We start from the raw sequence: 18,843 nt of genomic DNA on the forward strand, positions 1-18,843 counted from the left end.
GAAGGTTTTATCTTTCTTTCCCTCGTTCCTCACAGTTTAGACACTTGGATTTTACTGTGCAGTGTGTCACCACTCAAGTGGGAAAGGAGACAAACTGGCAAGATTTTTCTTAATGTTTCTGCAAGCCTACCAAGATTGCACTATTCCAAAGTAAACAGCTACCCTGAAAAAAAACCACAAGTCTTAAGCAATTAAATTCACGATGCCTACTAATGAAATTGTTATTCTATGACATATGTAATTACCAATTAATTATCCCTCATTTTAACAAGTGACAGGAGGCTAGAGGCTTTTTCATTCCACTTAAAAATACACCTGTAGTGGTGTAAAAGACAATTGATTTTAGGTTTTTCAGACTAAAATTACTTTACACAAAAAGCTTCTTCAAAATGATAGACGATGGAAGTCACACCTCCTTAAATGTGTTTTGGTAACCTTGTTTATTTCTTTAAAAAAATAATTAACTACTATGTCTCAAGTCAACTCTTTAAATCATGCTAGTTCCTTGCAGAGGTTAATATCAGTTCAAGAGTACTGAACATACAGTCCCCATTAATTTCAGTCTTCCTTAAATTTTCTTGTTAGAATAGTGGCTATGGATGTTCAGTTCTCCTCTAGTCAGAGTGCTAACATGGCTTAGGTTAAACTCCAAACCCCTATTTTCAAAACTCTCCCCTTCAGCTAGCGGACTGATACAACTTCAACATAACTAGTTTTGGAGAAACATGAATTGCAGAGACTTCAGAAGAATTTTCATTATCTTGTTTAAAACAAGATATGGGAATAAAATAGAACCACAACTTTGGTTTACAAAGCATAGCTTTAATTATACAGATTGCTTCAATGAATTTTCAAATATAGATTTTAAAAAGTCACTAGTGTTTTAATATATGCTTTCTGAAATAACATGGTAACATTTACTTTTGAAATACTTATTGCTAATATGTTAATATTTGTCCAGTTTTACCGAGTGTTAACTATTGAATATTTTTGTTTAAGTGTTCAATAATAATTAACTCATCATTGAAGTGCCATCTCTAGACATTCTCTAGTGCATATATGCTTTTGTAGGGATTTAGGCATTACTCTGATTTACAGGTTATGAAGAGCTTAAATATGTCTGCTAGACTCAAATGGGAGCCATGCTTAAGTTACAGGAAAAAAAAGCACCTAACCTACTGAAGTGGCATAAATAACTAAGAGAGAAGATAATGACTCGGTCGTAAAAGCTAACAAATTTATATACTTTGTGCTTCAGTTTTAGTCTTTTCTTGGTCTCAGGAAGAATGTGAAATACCAGAAAGTGAACGATTGCCTGGCCCACAGCATTCTGGTATAATCATAATAATCTGGGTAATTCAAATAGATTGTGAAGAATTTCATGTGGAACAAATTATGTTAAAGAAGATTCTTTAATGAAATGTCATTTTTGACTCACGGAGTACATTAAGTAATTTGAAGGCAAGTCTTCAGGGCCAGTCAGGTTCCAAGTGGATTTCTTTATATGGTTCCCCAACACATACCTCAAGAAGTAGCAAGGTAGTTTTATCATTATACAAACTGAATTTTGGCTTCTTTGCTGAAATTATCAGCAAAGGCACCAACTTGGAGGTGATTTCTTATCCTATGCAAACTGCTCAGCCACAGTTCCTTTCGAATAAGCCCAACAGCAGTCAGAAAGTGGTTTCTACTGACCCATGTGACAGTGAACAAGTAGTGAGAATCTGGTATTCCACTAATAATCTCCCAGTCACTTGCTTCTTTCACAGTGTCATTTTCAAACCAATCTTGCAATGTTGTAGCTTTCTACGCCACTGTAACCTGAATTTGATAAATCAACTCTTTTACAGAGCAGGAATTTCTTTAACAACTTTGTACAGACTCTAACGTGACATCAAATAGCAGTATATACTTTGAAAATAGATTCAGATTGGGTTTTAATATATTTTTCACATGTATTTTAGTTTCTCTCAAAATGGAGTATCACTGATTTGCAATCACCCTAAGACAGCTGACTTCTATGTAATTCTTATTGTGTCACTTCAGAATATAGTATATTAGGAAAAAAATACAGTTCATCAATGAAACAATTTCATTTTGAAAAGTTACTTTACCTGTAAGTTATGCGACAGGAAGAAGGCAACTTAGGTTAAATGTGTTACACAGAAAATCCACTAATGACCAGAATGCAGTCTTAGAGACCTGGAGGTTTAGAGGTGTGGAATTTTTAGAGTTTTACAAAGTAATTTCAGAAGAATCAGAAAGGAATCTGAAATGATGCAGCATAAAAATTGCAAGGATCATATGACTAATTTTCATGGTGGAAAGGTTCAGGTTGAAACACGCTGCCTGTTCAAACTTTCTGGGAGAGAACATGGAGGATCTTAGTTCTTAAAAATGCTGTCAGATAAATCACGTCACCTATGTGACCCACGCAAAACCATTGTTTGCTAAAGCTCCAAACACATTAGCATTTAACAGAGGTTTCCAAAGGCCAAAATCAGTCTCTTCAGTCACTAAACGAAGATTCACTATCAGAACTGTCTTCTGCTTTCCCATCATCTCCCCAGGCAGGCACAGGGGCATCTGGGGTCCTGCAGGCAACAAAAATGTTCTATGTTGTAAATCCTAGAAGGTGGCTGAGAACACAAGCAACTTAGCATGTAATGCTAATGCCCTTTCACTACAATTGCATGCACTTAATTTCCACAACATTTAACATATTAACTGGTTATGGTTTACAAACTCACACCTTCTTGGTATTGCTTCACTTACAACTGAAAGATAAACACTAGAAACTGTAACTCACCGGACATCAAAATTCTGTAGACATCAGTTTGAATGCACATGTTTGAGGTTATTGGAAACAACAACAGATCACTAAGAAGTGGTAAACACTTGTAGAAAGAGTTGAAAGTAAGCAATACTGATTAATTCAATTTTTTTCAATCTTCAGAGGTTCTAGGGCTGAAAGGAACATGCTGTACACCATTAAGCAGTGTAAATAGTACATGAAAAAAATAAGACAGGAAATGAACAATATTGTATCCAACTAAAACTGCAGGGATAATTTAGAGAAGCAAAAAGGAATTACTCAGAGTGGAATTTGGCTAGAACATTGGGTTAAATTTGACATGCAAGAGCAGCCATGGGATTTTTATTGACCATAAATGATCAGACCTCTTGTATTTAGTTTTGAAGAGAATATTTAAGATGGATCTTAAAATCGTGTCAAAACATTTGCTCAGGGAATCTACTGGGAATGAAGGGGAGAGAAGCAAGCCATCTAAAGACTAGCTAACACTACTGACTGAAGACGTTGGCTCTCCCTGGAGTCTCCCTCCTAAGTATGTAATGACTTTGACAATACAAGCAAGACCGAGCCTGGTAAATTCTGAAACCAAGGTAGGAAATACACATGCAATTATACTTGGGGAAGAGGAAGAATGATCTCCACAGAAACTAGCTTCCTGTATGATAGTTAACTGCTTTTTTTGATAAAATATTAGATTTTAAACTAAGCCGACAATTGTACTATTCGTCCCTTTGTTATTTATCTTGGGGCTACCCTGTGTGTCATGCCACAGAATTTCTTTTCCAACTTTAGTTCTGTTTATTATAATTTCTCTGTTGGAAATCCCTAAGGTACCTTTGAAGTGTTTCTAAACATTTTGGGTGCAAAAATGAGAAGTGCATTAAAGAACTGTAAGAGAGCCTTCTCCCTCCCCCCTGCACACCTCTAAAATAAATTAAGAAAGCGTTTGCTTTCTCATGCAAATACCACTTCACAATATTATTCCTTGTTGCTGTGGTAATGACAAAACAGAAGAGCTGTGCAAAGACATGTGATCTGGAGAGACCAGTGCAAAAACTCTCCTCTAGTAAGGACAGGAAGATGGCAATGAATTCCTTTAGTTTGTGAGAGCAGGACAAATTCTCCTGGAACTGTAGACAGGCAAGAGAGGAAGGAGAAGAAACAAAGGTTAAAAATGGATAAATTGGGAGCTTGATAGAACAGGCAGTTTTCAAACTCCACAAAAAGTTGAGAAAGGAGCGATAACAGAAGTAGAACAGCTGAAGGAAGAGAGTATAAACTTCGTATTATTAGAATTAGCATCTCTGTAGCCACAAAACCACCACGCTCAGTCACTGGCAAGTAGCTGGGAGAGTCTGCAGTAAGCGACTGAGCATACAGCAATATGTACATTTTCTTAATTTTCACTGGGACTGAGTGAGCAGGCCTAAGGAACCTGAAGACCCAAGAAATGTGGTGTGAATGGCAAGATACATATAAAAAAAAAGTCTATGATATTCAGACAAGAAAGCAAGAAAATTAAAAGAAAGGTCACCCCTGACTCCTTAAAATATTATGCATTATGCACCTTGCCAAATAATTAGCTTTCTTTAACCAGGTAGATTTGCTATACAGTTTTCAAACGAATAACATTTTAAAGAAAATCCTTCTAAGCATTACTGTTGCACAGAATCTTTGAAGATGGACTTTGAGACCAAACCCCAAACATATTCTATCAGCCCCAATCCACAGTAATAACATTTCTGTCTTAACCCAAAACAGACAATCCAAAAGCAGGTACTTGTTTTAAAAAGCTTCTGAAATTTTAATCTATTACCCTATTTTTATCTACTATAAAAATCCATCCAAACATGAAGAAATAGCAGCATTTACAGAAAGGTATGGACCAGAAATGCAGAGTAAAAAATACAACACATTTAACACACATATAGTAAAACCATGTTTGATAACCCTGTCTCAGACTTGCACAGGTTCTTACTTGTGTTTTCTTATTTCTCATTCGATCAGTAAAAATGCCAAATGAGGAATAACTACTTTAGGCTTATTTAGACACCAGGACGTAGCTCAGAGATAAAGTAACTCAACATATGACGATACTTCAGTTTTCCTATATTTTTATTTATTTTATTAAACAAGTTGCTAGTTTCAGAATAAGCCTTTCCAAAATGAAAAAAGACTTCACTGGAAAGGAGAAGTGGACTTTCTAATACATTGACAGTTTCTGAAGAGGATGCAAAAGTTTTTGAAACAGTTTAGTGGCTATAATGTAAGAATGAAAGTTAATATTTTCATCCGTTTAACAAATTCTGTGAAATAGTACAGCAGAACTAAATTACACATCAAATATAAAATAAGCCTAAAATTCATGCTTATGGCCAGACAAACAGCTTTCAAAATGAGTATCTATTCTTAGTAGTCTTCACATCAGGTTAGCTCAATCATCAGTCACAATTTCGAACTGCTGACTTCAATTTACACTGTCAATGTTGAAGTCAAGTTGTACACTCCATCTACTGAGGGAATCTGGAAATAACTGTGTTGTCCCTCATGCACTCGGCAAAATAAAATAGAGTTTGTTCTTATTACTCTACAGTGATGACAAGTTGTTATTGAAGTGCTGAAAGAAAGTATCGGGGAAAAACCTCATACTCTAAACAGTACAGTGAAAATGGCCACTGACATATTATTTGATTCCTCATCGCTAAATGCACATTGTCAAATGTTACCTTGTCACTGCCATATCCTTTTCCTTGAACTGCACCACCTTCTGCTTGGCTTGGAAGAAGTCCTTCCATTTCCTCTCAAGTCTGAATGGTAAAGTCCTGCAACTTTCTGTTTGGGAGGGTGCAGTACCTACCCATTTATATTCCCGTCTCTGTATTTCCTGGGCCTTGCCTTGGACTAAACAATACCGAAAAGACAGCTCAAACTTGAGATTGCATCCCTCCTCCTTTGGTACTGATGGCCCTCTTCAGACCTATAAAATGCTAAAAATGCCTTTCATGGAAGACTTCAAAACCTGTTTTAATGCTGATAATTTAGATTCACAATACCATAAACAAGCTTTTCTAAGCACATTTTATTCCAAGTTTTTTAAACGCATGGTTGCATTCCAGCCCTACTGAAAGTTACAAATCACTTACTCGAGAAGATCTGGATTTAGCCCTTCAGAAATCATTTTGTTTCGTATTGCCATAACAGGAACACCCTGTGTAGGAGGAGGAAGAATAATATGAAACTACTGGACACAAACAGGTGAACTAAATTCCACAGGTTCTTTTAGGGTACACTTGCATACAAATTTATGCATGTCACTTGTTGAACAAGAGCATGGAACGATAATCTCAGTTGCCATCAGTATGAACCTAGAAGCAAGAAATGACTGAGACCAAAGGCCCTTTTAATCCTTCTTATATTTATGGCAAAACATCTAGAGAAAGTTGCAGGGAGAGAATCGGGAACGGACAGATATATTTGCAATTCATGCAGACAAAACCAGGAAGCTGAAGTTATGTGTATGGATGAGAATGTGAAGAAAGCACAAAGACAGGAGACAACAGTTGTGCTAGAAAGATGAAGAAGACTCGGACATGCTGAAGGTATAGCCAAAGAGGGAGGAAAACCAGGAAAGTGCATCTGCTACCGCTCTGGAAGGATACCTTAAGGCAGTGCTAAAAATTGGAAAAGTCTTTAAAAAGCACGCAGAAAAAGGCAAACAGGACATAAGAACAGAAGCACAATTTAGAAGTGATTCCTCTGAATACAAGTGCTTGTACAGTCAGGCTTGAATATTCTATGACTTGTGGACAGATTTTAGCCAACTACGTATGTGTTAAAAAAATTCCTTCCTTTCACTGCAAGTCCTTCCACAGCTTCTGCACTTTATTTTATTCAGCAACACCTAAACATGCCCTCATCTTGGATCGCATACCCAAGAACACTTTGACCCACGTCATCTTAGGAGATACATTCCAACAAACTGCTCCTATGTTTCCATTAGAGTTGCTCAAAGACAACTTGTTGCTTTGCCATCCAGTGTTGCAAACCATCAGAAATACCACCTGGACCACTGCATGCCAAGATAGGAGGGAAAAAAAAAAGAGGACACAATTTCTGATTTCCAAGGGACAAAGCTACTGATGGTCTAGGAAAGTCAGGAGAGGCCTCACAACCTAAATGAAAAGTAGTGTAGGATTCTTTTGGCACAGGACAAGTATCTTTTGTCCAAAGTAAGTAAAATAGTGATAAAATAAAGGGCAGCCATGACTAATGTTCCAGAGAAGCATGTGGTACTAGTGACAGTTGCAGCAGCTAACCTGGCAAAGTAAGAGCTAAGCTAGCTGTCTTACTGTGTTTTCCTTGTGCAGTTCCACAGTAAGAATCACAATCAAGACTTGTGCATGAAGATTCTGGAATAGCACACAGACAGGTATGTAGTTTTAGCAATCTATTAGGCATACCGGCAAAAATGTGACTCAAATAGTTGCAAGGTATTAGCTTGTAATAAAGAATTTCTCAGTAATTCACAACTAATGTACATCGCAAAGGGAAAGCATTTGAGTATTTCATGACAGTTTGAAATATTCACTTATTCTAGTATAGATTTGGACACCAGGGATTGTGTGTCTATACACCATCTCATACTATCTTTTTTCCCTCGCTTAACTCCTCTTAGGGTTTCCTTTCCCCAGCTCAGAAGTCACTGATGAAGTGTTTATGCATCAATTCAAACCAAGTGAAAACAAGATTGAGTCAGATCAGGCAAAGCAGAATTTGTATTTGTTTTCAATGAAAGGGAGCTTGGTATATGAACTTTTAAGAATGGATTGGAAACTTATGTTTTTACGTTCACACTTGGAGAAGTGTTTTATTCCAAAATTGTATGCACCAAAATATGTAAGAAAAAACCCTCTCAGTACCCTCGTATATCACGGATTTACAAAACTAATCTGAAGTTTAACCAAAATACCCTTTAATAATGGACTTTTTTCCTGAAGGAAAACAAGTAAGATTGTACCTATATCTGTTTATTGTACAATTAGGGCATTACAATTACTTTACCTTTCATATGTTCATAAGTTTTAATCTGGAAAATCAGAGCCTAATACTGCTGTGACTCTAAATCTTACTAAAACGGACAACTATTTTAAATCTAAACAGTAACTACACTGTTGGGCAATCCCAAGCACAAATACAGGCTGGGCAGAGAATGGATCGAGAGCAGCCCTGCAGAGAAGAACTTGGGGGTGTTGGTTGACGAGAAACTCAACATGACCCGGCAATGTGCGCTTGCAGCCCAGAAAGCCAACCATGTCCTGGGCTGCATCAAAAGAAGAGTGACCAGCAGGTCGAGGGAGGTGATTCTGCCCCTCTACTCCACTCTCGTGAGACCCCAGCTGGAGTACTGCGTCCAGCTCTGGAGTCCCCAACATAGGGAGGACATGGACCTGTTGGAGCAAGTCCAGAGGAGGGCCACAAAGAGGATCAGAGGGCTGGAGCACCTCTCCTATGAAGACAGGCTGAGAGAGTTGGGGTTGTTCAGCCTGGAGATGAGAAGGCTCCAGGGAGACCTTATAGCAGCCTTCCAGTACATAAAGGGGGCCTACGAGAAAGCCAGAGAGGGACTTTTTACAAGGGCGTGTAGTGACAGAACAAGGGGTAATGGCTTTGAACTGAAACAGGGTAGGTTTGGATTAGATATAAGGACGAAATTCTTCACTGTGAGGGTGGTGAGGCACTGGAACAGGTTGCCCAGCGAATTTGTGGTTGCCCCCTCCCTGGAAGTGTTCAAGGCCAGGTTGGATGGGGCTTTGAGCAACCTGGTCTAGTGGAAGGTGTCCCTGCCCATGGCAGGGGGGCTGGAACTAGATGATCTTTAAGGTCCCTTCCAACCCAAACCATTCTATGATTCTGTGATTCTACACTGAGCATACAGGTCCACTGAAATGGCACAGGTGTACTTTTCTAACATAGGAGCCAATACTAAATTTCCATCGCATTTGTCTCTGCCCAGTTAAGATTTGAAATAATCCAAATCATTACACATTCAACACAGTGTACCCCAGCCCTACTCCCAGCCTGGTCCTGCAGCTCGGGAAGTGTGCAGGTCCTGGAGAAGCCACAGTGCAAGTAGCAATCTTGTTGCCAAATAGGTTTTGGTTCTCCATAGTGCAGAAAGAGGTCACATATCATCAGTGCTGGCAATTCCTGAAGAGCAGTGCACTCTCCATGTTTGGTTTTTATGTCAGTCCTTTAAAGTAAGGATCAATCTATATCAGGCCAGTCAGTATCTTGGCGTCTATGCAGTCATGTTTGGTGTTTAGAATCAAGTAAGACTATTTGTACTTTAAACATGAAGTTTATCTGAAATCTCAGACTGCTCCTCTCACGCTGTCAATAGAAGTGTTCTGAATATTTATTGTAGCAAATATGATGTTGCTTTTGTAAGGTTTGCTTGAATATTATTGTTGTATATTTTAAAAAATATGAATTTAGTATGCCTAACTGCACTCCATCAAAATGAGTTTGTTACTATTTCACAGAACAGCTATCTTGAGTGTGAAAGAACTATCTGTTCACAGTGCTAATTCTTAAATACTACAAATACTGTGTGCAATAAATAAATGATCAGTTCAAACAAATCTTCAGCTAGAAACTTAATTTGGGCAAATAAATGACACTAAGTGAAATACTTGACTGTACAAGACGACAAGTTTGGCAAATTTGGGCAAACAAATGACACTAAGTGAAATACTTGACTGTACAAGACGACAAGTTTGGCAAATACAAAAACGCACATTCATTTGTAGTATGTTAGTTTGACTTTCCTACAACACTGTTTACAACTGGCAGCGGAGTCACCAGGAACTGCCAGTACAAAGGACAAATGTGGAAAGTGAGATCTCGCTCCTCTAGCAGTCACCAAAAAAAAGTCAAAGTAATTAGACCATACAGGACTTTCACATCCACTTTGAAGTCTGGCATTAAATCAATACACTAACATAGCGTTCTACTCTCTACCGCCCCACTGCTAGATTTTCAAAATGGTTTGTAATAAGCTACCCATAAAGTGCCAATTTGTGATTTAAATGAAAAATAAGGTCTGGAACATCATCCAAAGTACCAAGCACACCAATTGTAATAATTGCTCTGAAGAGGGAGTGAAACCATGCAGTTAGTTTTAATATAAGTAACATTTTACTAATACCATGACACAGTCATATTTTCCAGAATTATAATATATATTTTAGAGGAAAATTCCCACTGACAGCTTGAAAATAAAGACAGATTTTTGTCTTTGTTTCCAACCTCATTTTTAATTTTGTGAATGTGAAAAAAAGAGCTCTTAAAAAATGTCACCAAGAGTCTCCCATTCACCTTTTCACTCCTTCAGTAGTTTTCACACATGTAGATATTGAGATTACATTAATTTATTTCCTACTTATCTGTAGAACAGCCCACAGATAAAGAGGTAAACAAAACCTGCATCATGAGTAACAGGAAACTGAAGTGGAACCAAGTAGTGAAGCAATTCTTGTATCTCTATTTTGAACCCTACAGAAATATCAAATACTCCTGCTCTGGACTATACTAGCAAAGCTGCATTTTGTACCCTACAGCAAAACCAAACTATAATCATGTCCGTGTGTAAGGAATGACACTTATTCTGCCAGAATAACTACACTTTCAGTGGCATCTTCTGTGACTCCAGCTAATATCACTCTGCACTTACACATCTTCAGACCTTCAGTTCACAAGTTTATTGGCAGAATTTTGTAGAAAGATCTTGCCTGAAGCTGTCTGAGGGAATATATTACATCAACCCATTTATTAGAGAAGATGTGCTAGAAATATTGTGATGTTATCCTAGCTTAAAGATTACTGTTGCACTATATGTCTTCAGACATTTAACGTTCACTTACAGCTGTGTGTGACATTCCACCTAAAAATAATGAAGTCCTCAAAGAATGATAAGAGAACTGACTTACCACTTGTACCATTTTGAGATATCTGGCATATCTTGGATCCTTGGCCACAGTTCTGACATTTTCTGTTACTACCTCTGTTTTCTGTAACCCTTCTTCATGTATATCGTTTTGCTGTATACAAAAAAGATAACACTATAATGGTTAGGTATACAGACCAGAAGCATGGAGAGATTTCAGTCCATAAAATTTGTAATTTGAGGGTAAAGTGCAACTCTTCTTCATCAAGATTATTCTGATCTACACTCACAGTATTAGAGATTTCCAAGATGTATGAATACACAAAACCCAGCTCTTCCGTTATTCACTGTTACAAGTGTGACCTTCTACTTTTAGTCACAATTTTAAGTTATTGCACAATACGGGGGGGAGGGAAGCTTATAATAGCCCTGTTAAGTTTGTTGTATTTAATGAATAAAACAGAATTAAATTTAAATGCTCACTTTACAAAAAATATTTTTTTTAAGGATTATAGCTATATATCTCCTCTAGTGGTCCAATGCATTTTTTCCTCAAAATATTTATTTGATCCCCTGACAAATGTTTCATACAGATCATGCAACTTTTAAACTATAGTTTTTAGTATAAACCATTAACCTAAAGGATAACATAATGAAATCAAAGAATCCTTGAGAGTAATTCATTAAAAAAATGAAAAATGACAAGAAGCTATAGTACTATTTAAAGGACAACAGAAAACTGCATGTTTGCTATTAAACTAACCATTTGAAAGTAGCATTGGAAACCTCCTTTCAGGAATATCTGTCCCCAGATTAACATCTGAGAGAAAGAACATTTTAAAGAAAACGAAATAACCGGGAGTCATTCTCTAACATGACTGAAACATGCAATGCTAACTGTCCATTCTGTCTCCCATGTTGCTGGCTGCAAATTAGTTACAAATTTTAACAGGCAGGGAAAAGCAGCAGAGTACTCCAGCTATTGCTGCTCCACAGCAACTTCCACCAAATAAGAGAATCCTGAGATTGGAATTGGAGATTCCAAGAAAAGAAACTGTAATAGGAAACTGGGGAAAGAACTCCATCTACAAATGAGCCAGAAAGCCTCACTTAGTGAAGTGGTGATCACAGCATTTAAGTCTGGGTTAAAAAACCAACCAAACACACACACACACAAAAAAAACCACAACAAAAAAATTAATTGCAGGGATAGGATCTTAATGTTGATCACTTACAATAAGCTGGCATTTTGTGTACATAGATGATAATATACAGAAAACATTCGCTGTAATAACCTCTTTGAAATAAAGTATGCTAGAAACTCCAATTTGAGCTGAAAGCTCACATTCTAAAGGAAGGAGAAAAGAGTTGGAATTATGTGATTCGAACTGTTATTTTCATTCATGACCTTCCCAGTCCCCTGATGTAATTCATGTTCGTATTTTAGTGTGACTGAAGAAGAGGAAGGAGGCATTTACCATTAGATTTGAGTTAGTTCTAATTATTTAAGCCACATACTCAAGAAACGGTATACCCTTTTTTGTTTTAAGTCACTCATTAAAGAGTTTCATTAGTGAAAAACGTAGTTTTACATCTTTACAGTTGATTGCTCTCTTCCAATAGACTTGCTTCTTTCATCTATTTCAAATGAGACCAGAAACTTGACACTTGAAGAGGTATATTCCTTCAATGTATTAGTTATGCTTCATTACTTACTCCAGATTGAGGTGATACAGCCGTCTGTTGATCCGTAGTAGCTTGTGCCACAGGACCATTTGTAACTCTATTCATATTTGCACTGGACACTTCAAATTTGACATCTTCTAGGCCAGGAATAGAGGATAACTGAATGTACAAAACATCATCAAATAAGCAACGAGCATATTGTAAGTCTATGTGTACAATAAAATCTGCAGTATGCTGCTTACCACATATTCCCGAGGTAGGTTTCACATTAGTAAAATCGTAACTTTTTATAACTAGTTTTGGTATTTTGATTGGCAAAAAAAAAAAAGATTTTTCTATTCAGGTGGCTTCTACAACAAAACCCCCAAAATACTCCATTGGAGCTTTCACTGTTAACACAGGGTTGCAGTGCAGGAAAGGCTTCAACATCTTCCCAGCATTTTGCTGCTGCACTTATCAACCACACAAGAGCCGTGCCATCTTCTCTGCTACTTCCTCTACAGTGAAAGAAATCATGACAAGAACAGCTCTATTACCTAACAGATGGGTAACTGATTACAGATTTTGCAATTTTCTACATCTTTCACTCTTTTTTAAGGAAATGCTGAGAGTGGATATTAAATACGCCACATATCTATTTGAAGGAAATTCTATTTAACATGATTATGGAGAATTCTGCAAAAACTATCAATACTGATCATTCCTAAATATTTTGAAATAAATAAGAGTTAGTAAGCACTGTTTGCACTACTACAGTATTTTTTTCACAAAGATCTTAATGAACGGTTTCAAAATGTCCTACCCCTGCTCCCAGAAAAGCCAACCGAAATTGCTTCCATCATTATTGAAAGAAGGATTGGTTAAAACTTCACAGTGGGTGTTTTTTTGGTTTGGGGATTTTTTTTTTCTTTTAGCAAATTAAATGATAATATATGACTATAGATTATATCCTTTTCTCATTTTAGCTAAAGAAGATACATCAAACACATTTGTGTTAGCTTAGATCCAATTCAGGTCACATTTCAATATCAAAAGGTTTACAAGGCATCTAGTTACTTATACCAGTTGAAATCCTTACAGTCCGGTAACACTTACAAAGATACTTTTGCTTTACAAAGGGGTCAAAAATTTGTTATTAGAGTTTGCCTGGCAAATGCAATTTCGTACTGCAACCCTGCAACACAAGTTGCATATTTTAATATCGGAAAACTTCTCTCCATTTTCTTAAAACCAAACATTGCAATAAAATCAACACAAGTAAGCTGTCATATAGTTCAGTCACCCTTTCAAGATCCAAGTGCTCCTTTCCTGTTCAATATGCTTAACAGAGACAAAACCAACATTTCCACTATGTGCTGTTGGTTCCTTTCTTCCATATCAACTACATGTTCAAATGTTACACAATATAAGTGGCATGGCATGCAAAGAGAGAATTTGCCATGGGAGCATTTTGTATTAACTCCTTCAAATCATTACGAAAACTTATTTGCTCAATTCAGACTATGGAAAGGAACCTATCTCATGTAATCTAGGAAGCTGTCACTGTTAGAAGACAAAGTCTGTACACATACAAACCTTTGCATCCAAAATATTGAGTGTTGTTTCAATTTGTTGGATACGGAGAGAGAGTGCTGACAATTTCTAGAATAGAAAACAATTAGGACGTGAAAACACTCCCCTAGGCACTTGCACATATAAAACAGTTCACGTCTAGCTAAACAAAATCACTTCTGTCTTCTACCTGCTGAAGGCAGAGTAGAGTGTAAATGAGATGGTAACATTATGAAACAAATGAAGCAATGACATCCCTTTTTAGTACAGTAGCTACATTGGTTCAAATTTTAAATAATTTTACTAGGCAGTTAGTTTTCCCAAATAATGACTAACAGAAATGAAGACAGACTATGTACAAAAGAAAGCCAAAGTAAATAGGGTATTACTTTGGGGAACTGGAGAATAATGGTAGACATATTGTACTCTCACAGTTACCAAAACATCTTTCTTCAAAGCTTTTTCCAAATGTGGAAGATGAAAAGATGTGATGTGTGTGTATGTAACCGAGCAAATACGAAGTAGAAAAATCTGATAAAGAATACAGCAGGTGATTGAAAGTCCTATACAGTCAAAATGCACAGTGAACCAGAACTAACCAGAAGCTTTATATGCTCCAGGTGCACCTCAATCACATTTTGACACTTTTTTTTTTTAAAATACAACTTAAGTTTTTCTAAATTAATCTATAAGAACTGTCACTCTTTTAACTAATCACTACCATACTCCACCAGACCTGTCCAAGTGCAGTTGGCTAGCATGCTGGCTGGCAGCTATGTACCACTCTGACAGCTTTCTGGCACATTGGCAAGATTCTGCCTGGCTCTGAAGCAGAACTTTAACACCCTAAGAAAATGGCAGTTCTGCCAATATGCTAGAAAAAGTAAAAAGAGACTGACAGGAGTTAGTCTTTTTGGATAGTGCACTGACTTGTTTACAGATGGTTCTTCGTTCATGAAGAGGAGTTAGTTCCTATTGAAAGGAACTATGTGCCCTACATGTAGCTGGGTAAAGGGGAGGAAAGATGTACAAAAGACAGTTATATAACTTCACGGGTCAGTTTGACTAGACAAGAGCCAAGAAATTTAGAGTTAAGGATGGTGTCACCCCTAATTTTGAACTTCTTGGCTTTCGTTGACTTACACTGGGACCTTTCACATTAAAAACACTTCTGTACTTCACAAATACAAAAAACTTTTCAAGGACTTTACAAAGCAACTATTTAGTCTCTTGGGTAATAACATGTGTAGGTTAACTAATAACTGTTTTATTAAGTAGACTTCACAGCATTGCTGCATGCTGAAGATGGCTTTAAATATATGTGTTCTGATTTCCACAGTGCCTACGTAAGAGGTAATATTGAGATCGTGTGACAACTGAGTTTTGGACAACCGACAACAGGATCACCACGCAGTTACACCGTCCCACGTATCAAGTTACAGTAAGTTTAAAAATCTAGAAAAAAATTACTTTTTTTCCTCTGAAGCTCTGTATGTTGATGTGGTAGCCGAATTTTATACTTGTCATGGGTCTGGCTCTAAACTTTACTAACAAATAACAGAATTTCTCAGATTACATGGCTTAGTCTAATTGGATTTGACTGCTGCCCTAGCCCTGCTGGCTAGGGCTGTATAGTAGTCTTTGTTGCATAAACTAGCGAACAGTTACAAAAAAACCACTAATGACAAAAAGGTTAAGCTCAAAGCCACATTAGAAAACACTCTTTCTACAAGGGAGGAAGCACTCTTGTCCTGTTCAGTGGACAATTCTAGTCCTGTCAGTCTGGTATATTTCCATTGACACTAAAGTCACCACAAAAACTTATTAACACTAAGTATTTTTATTTTTCTCTTTTTTACAAGACACTAAAATTAACTGCTTCATGTTCCATACTAATCACTTGCCAGAAATGACTTTTTTTCCGCATCAAAATTATTTACATTCAGAGCTTAGTGTATCACCCTTTTAAATTAAAGATAGTAAAATCTGAAAGCAAGTTTTGATGCAATATCCTGGGACACAGATGAGAGGGATACTGACTGTCAAAATGGATTCAGCACCATAGGAATATGGCATTCTTCTTCCAAAACAAGACGATATTCACAGATGGAGCACAGAACAAATTCCCTGTATCAAAAAGTTCAAAGACTGTGCCAAATGCAAAAGTTCAAGGAAACAGGATTAAGTGTGGTATAATCAGCAGTTCATGTGGATCTTGGGGAAAAAAATCTGTCTTAAGCACTTACTCAAGAGAAACCTTGAACAGAAAGCAGACTAAATTTTTTGGTTTAAGCCACCAGTATTATTGCATCCAAAATATTTAAATGAATGGTTCTCATTTCTAGGATTTTTTTCATTGTATAAATTGACAGCTGGGAAAATAATAAACATACCTCTTCACAAACAGTAGAAAAGCGGTTGAGAAACTGCACTGTGTGAACCACAAACTGGTTTAGAAATGCTACAGTTCTTTTCTGCTGAATAGCAGGAACCTGCATTAAATAATATAAGAAAATTAGATTATACATAGATGTCAATTCTCACATTTGGATTCAAAGACCTGTTAAAAAATGCAAATGTTTTAGAAGAAAATATTTTAGAAATCTGTCTTAAGTGTGCTTGCTATGAATGCATATATATATATGAACAATTTTTTAATATATATATGTATACATGTATACAAATCCTTTTTCACTAAAAATCTACTAACATGACAGTTGAAAAGTTGCAGGATACAGAGAAAAGGCAACAAGATCCACATAAATGAAGGACCGTTATTTAAGAAAACACTTTTAGATGAAATTGTGAACATTCCTGAAAATCAGTGTTAAATTTTTTAAAACAACAGAGAGGAAATCAGAATCTTTCCTTCTGAAGCTTAAGAAGGAAAAGCAAACTTGGCCATCCATACAAATACTCAGTTACAACAAACACCATAATAAAAAATCAAGAGTAGTGAAATTGCTGTCTCAGTCTTTACTGGCTACCTATACTTTTTATTTGCAAGCCCACACTATCCTAAAATTACACTTTAGTGTCAGTCCTCCAAGTCAGATCCGATGCACACACATTCTTTTCAGACTAAAAGGCAGAATGTTACGTTTGTCAAAAAAAAAAGCCTGGTGCTCATAATGTAACAGACAGTTGGCATTTTTATTTAAACTGTTATACAAGACTGGGACCAGGAACATTCACACAAATGTTTATGTATAAAATTATAGTGCCTCAGGGTTAATTACCTTGGACAATTGTTTAAGTCTTAAACTTCACACAGGAAATTACTCTATGGAATCATAATTGGTTAAAGTGAAGGATTTACAAGGAAAAATATTCGCAGCCAAGCTTCAGCTGCACTGAACAACAGTTTGTGAATATAGTGACTCTCTGGTTTTCACCTCTTCTCTGGTCTTTCATTTGTCAGCGTGGCCATTCACTACACTTTGCCAGTCTTAAGATGTCCTGATTTTTTGTGAGACTTTTGTTGCTACTATCTCAAGTTTTCAGTATGGCAGGGTTTGCTAAAGTTCAGTTCTGTACTTCCAAAACTGTCAAACAGTGCTTACGACCTTATCAGAAATTTATGGGGTAGCACAGAGGATGGCAGGATCAGTGGGGCAATTGGAACTGTCCTATCTTCATGCTCTGTATTTGAGAACCAAGTCTAAAAAAAGGTTTTTGCATCATTAAAAGACATGAATAAGCAGCTTTGCAGGGGATTTGCCTCACAGTTCTAAGACTGAAATGGCTTAGCCTTTAAACATAACGCTATCACAGAACTTGTCGCAAAACGCCTTTGGGAAACATTAATACCGCACTCCTGGAGACACAGCTTCAGACAAGACGAACCGCCTCGTCTGCCTGCGACCCCGCTGCGGGAACTCGGCCGCTGGTACAAAGGCAGCAGGTGCTGACGGCACCGTCTCGGCAGCCCCCAGCACATCACCCCGCAAGCAGCTCTCCTCGACCGCGGCAGCGGAACGCCCCGGCTGGCCGAGGGCGCCCGGGGGGGTCCGGCAAGGCCGCGGCCGGGCCCAGGGGCTCGCCCGACCGCCGGGCCAGGCCGGGAAGCGGAGTGAGGGGGGAAGGAGACGGGGCTCGCCCAGCACCAGGGCCAGCGCAGCCGTCGCCGGGGGAGGAAGCGGGACAGCTCCGGACCCCAGGGCGACCGCAGCCCGTACCTTGGTGAGGTCAATGCCGGAGCCCACAATGGGCAGCCCGTCCTCGTCCATCCCCGCGGGGCCGAGGCCGCGGGACGGAGGGCAGCCCCGCACCCGCCAGCCACCTCCCGTCGCACCCCGGAAGCCCCTGGCGCTCCGTACACGACCTCTTGACCTCGGCCCGGAAACAAAACCTACACTCCGAGGGGCGCGGGACCGTGCCCCTTGGGCGTGCGCACGCGCAGCCTCCCCTCCCGACACAATGCCTCATGGGAAGCGTAGTCCGCGGGAGGGCGGGAAGCGGAGCGGGGGGCGGCAGCGAGAGCGGCAGGGCCGGGGCGGGCCGCGGCCCCGCGGAGCATTTCCCTCCCCACCTCCTCCGACCTCTGCCCGTCTCGTTGTAACCCGCCTCTGCGGCCGGGCGGCGCACAGACCAGGCCGTCGTGGCCAGATGCTCCTGAAGGATAAATGCACTGCTTTTCCCCAAACTTGTGTGGTTCGTTCTGCAAATCGCCCCGGAGAGGCCGGGGGCGGCGAGGCGGGAGCCGGAGAGGCGAAGGGAGCCCCCAGCCTGGTCCTGCTTCATATCGCACTGATTCACACCGCTGCGGACATGGCTCCGCAGCCTCAGGGCAAGGCCCTGGGTAATGCAGGTTGTGAAGATAAAGCATCTTCCCCAGTGGTCAGAC

At 38.7% G+C, this 18,843-nt stretch overlaps 1 protein-coding gene across 3 annotated transcripts; it reads right to left on the minus strand.

Moving 5' to 3' along the window:
- Positions 1 to 491: 491 nt before the first annotated feature.
- Positions 492 to 18,253, minus strand: WASHC3 (WASH complex subunit 3). 3 transcript variants are annotated; one of them, XM_050896837.1, is made up of 7 exons: positions 18,176 to 18,253; positions 16,391 to 16,489; positions 14,022 to 14,087; positions 12,498 to 12,605; positions 10,804 to 10,914; positions 5,959 to 6,023; positions 492 to 2,594 (listed from the first exon to the last, which is right to left on the minus strand). In XM_050896837.1, exons 1-7 carry the CDS (start codon positions 18,224 to 18,226, stop codon positions 2,510 to 2,512), a joined length of 585 nt encoding a protein of 194 aa, XP_050752794.1. In that variant the 5' UTR covers positions 18,227 to 18,253; the 3' UTR covers positions 492 to 2,509. The 3 variants fall into 3 exon arrangements, with proteins under 3 accessions (XP_050752794.1, XP_050752783.1, XP_050752776.1); XM_050896826.1 differs by having other exon boundaries at positions 12,495 to 12,605; XM_050896819.1 differs by having other exon boundaries at positions 12,477 to 12,605.
- Positions 18,254 to 18,843: the final 590 nt, after the last annotated feature.

This window comes from Gymnogyps californianus, chromosome 1, assembly GCF_018139145.2.
Source record: "Gymnogyps californianus isolate 813 chromosome 1, ASM1813914v2, whole genome shotgun sequence".
NCBI lineage: Eukaryota > Metazoa > Chordata > Aves > Accipitriformes > Cathartidae > Gymnogyps > Gymnogyps californianus.

What these genes read in the sequence shown, in the direction of transcription:
- WASHC3 (XM_050896819.1), bottom strand. Translation starts at nt 18,226, where the DNA reads ATGGACGAGGACGGGCTGCCCATTGTGGGCTCCGGCATTGACCTCACC. An exon ending in TTTCTACTGTTTGTGAAGAG is followed by an intron (nt 14,088 to 16,390) that starts GTATGTTTATTA and finishes TTTCTATTCTAG; the next exon opens with AAATTGTCAGCACTCTCTCT. An exon ending in ATCTCAAAATGGTACAAGTG is followed by an intron (nt 6,024 to 10,803) that starts GTAAGTCAGTTC and finishes CCTCCTACACAG; the next exon opens with GGTGTTCCTGTTATGGCAAT.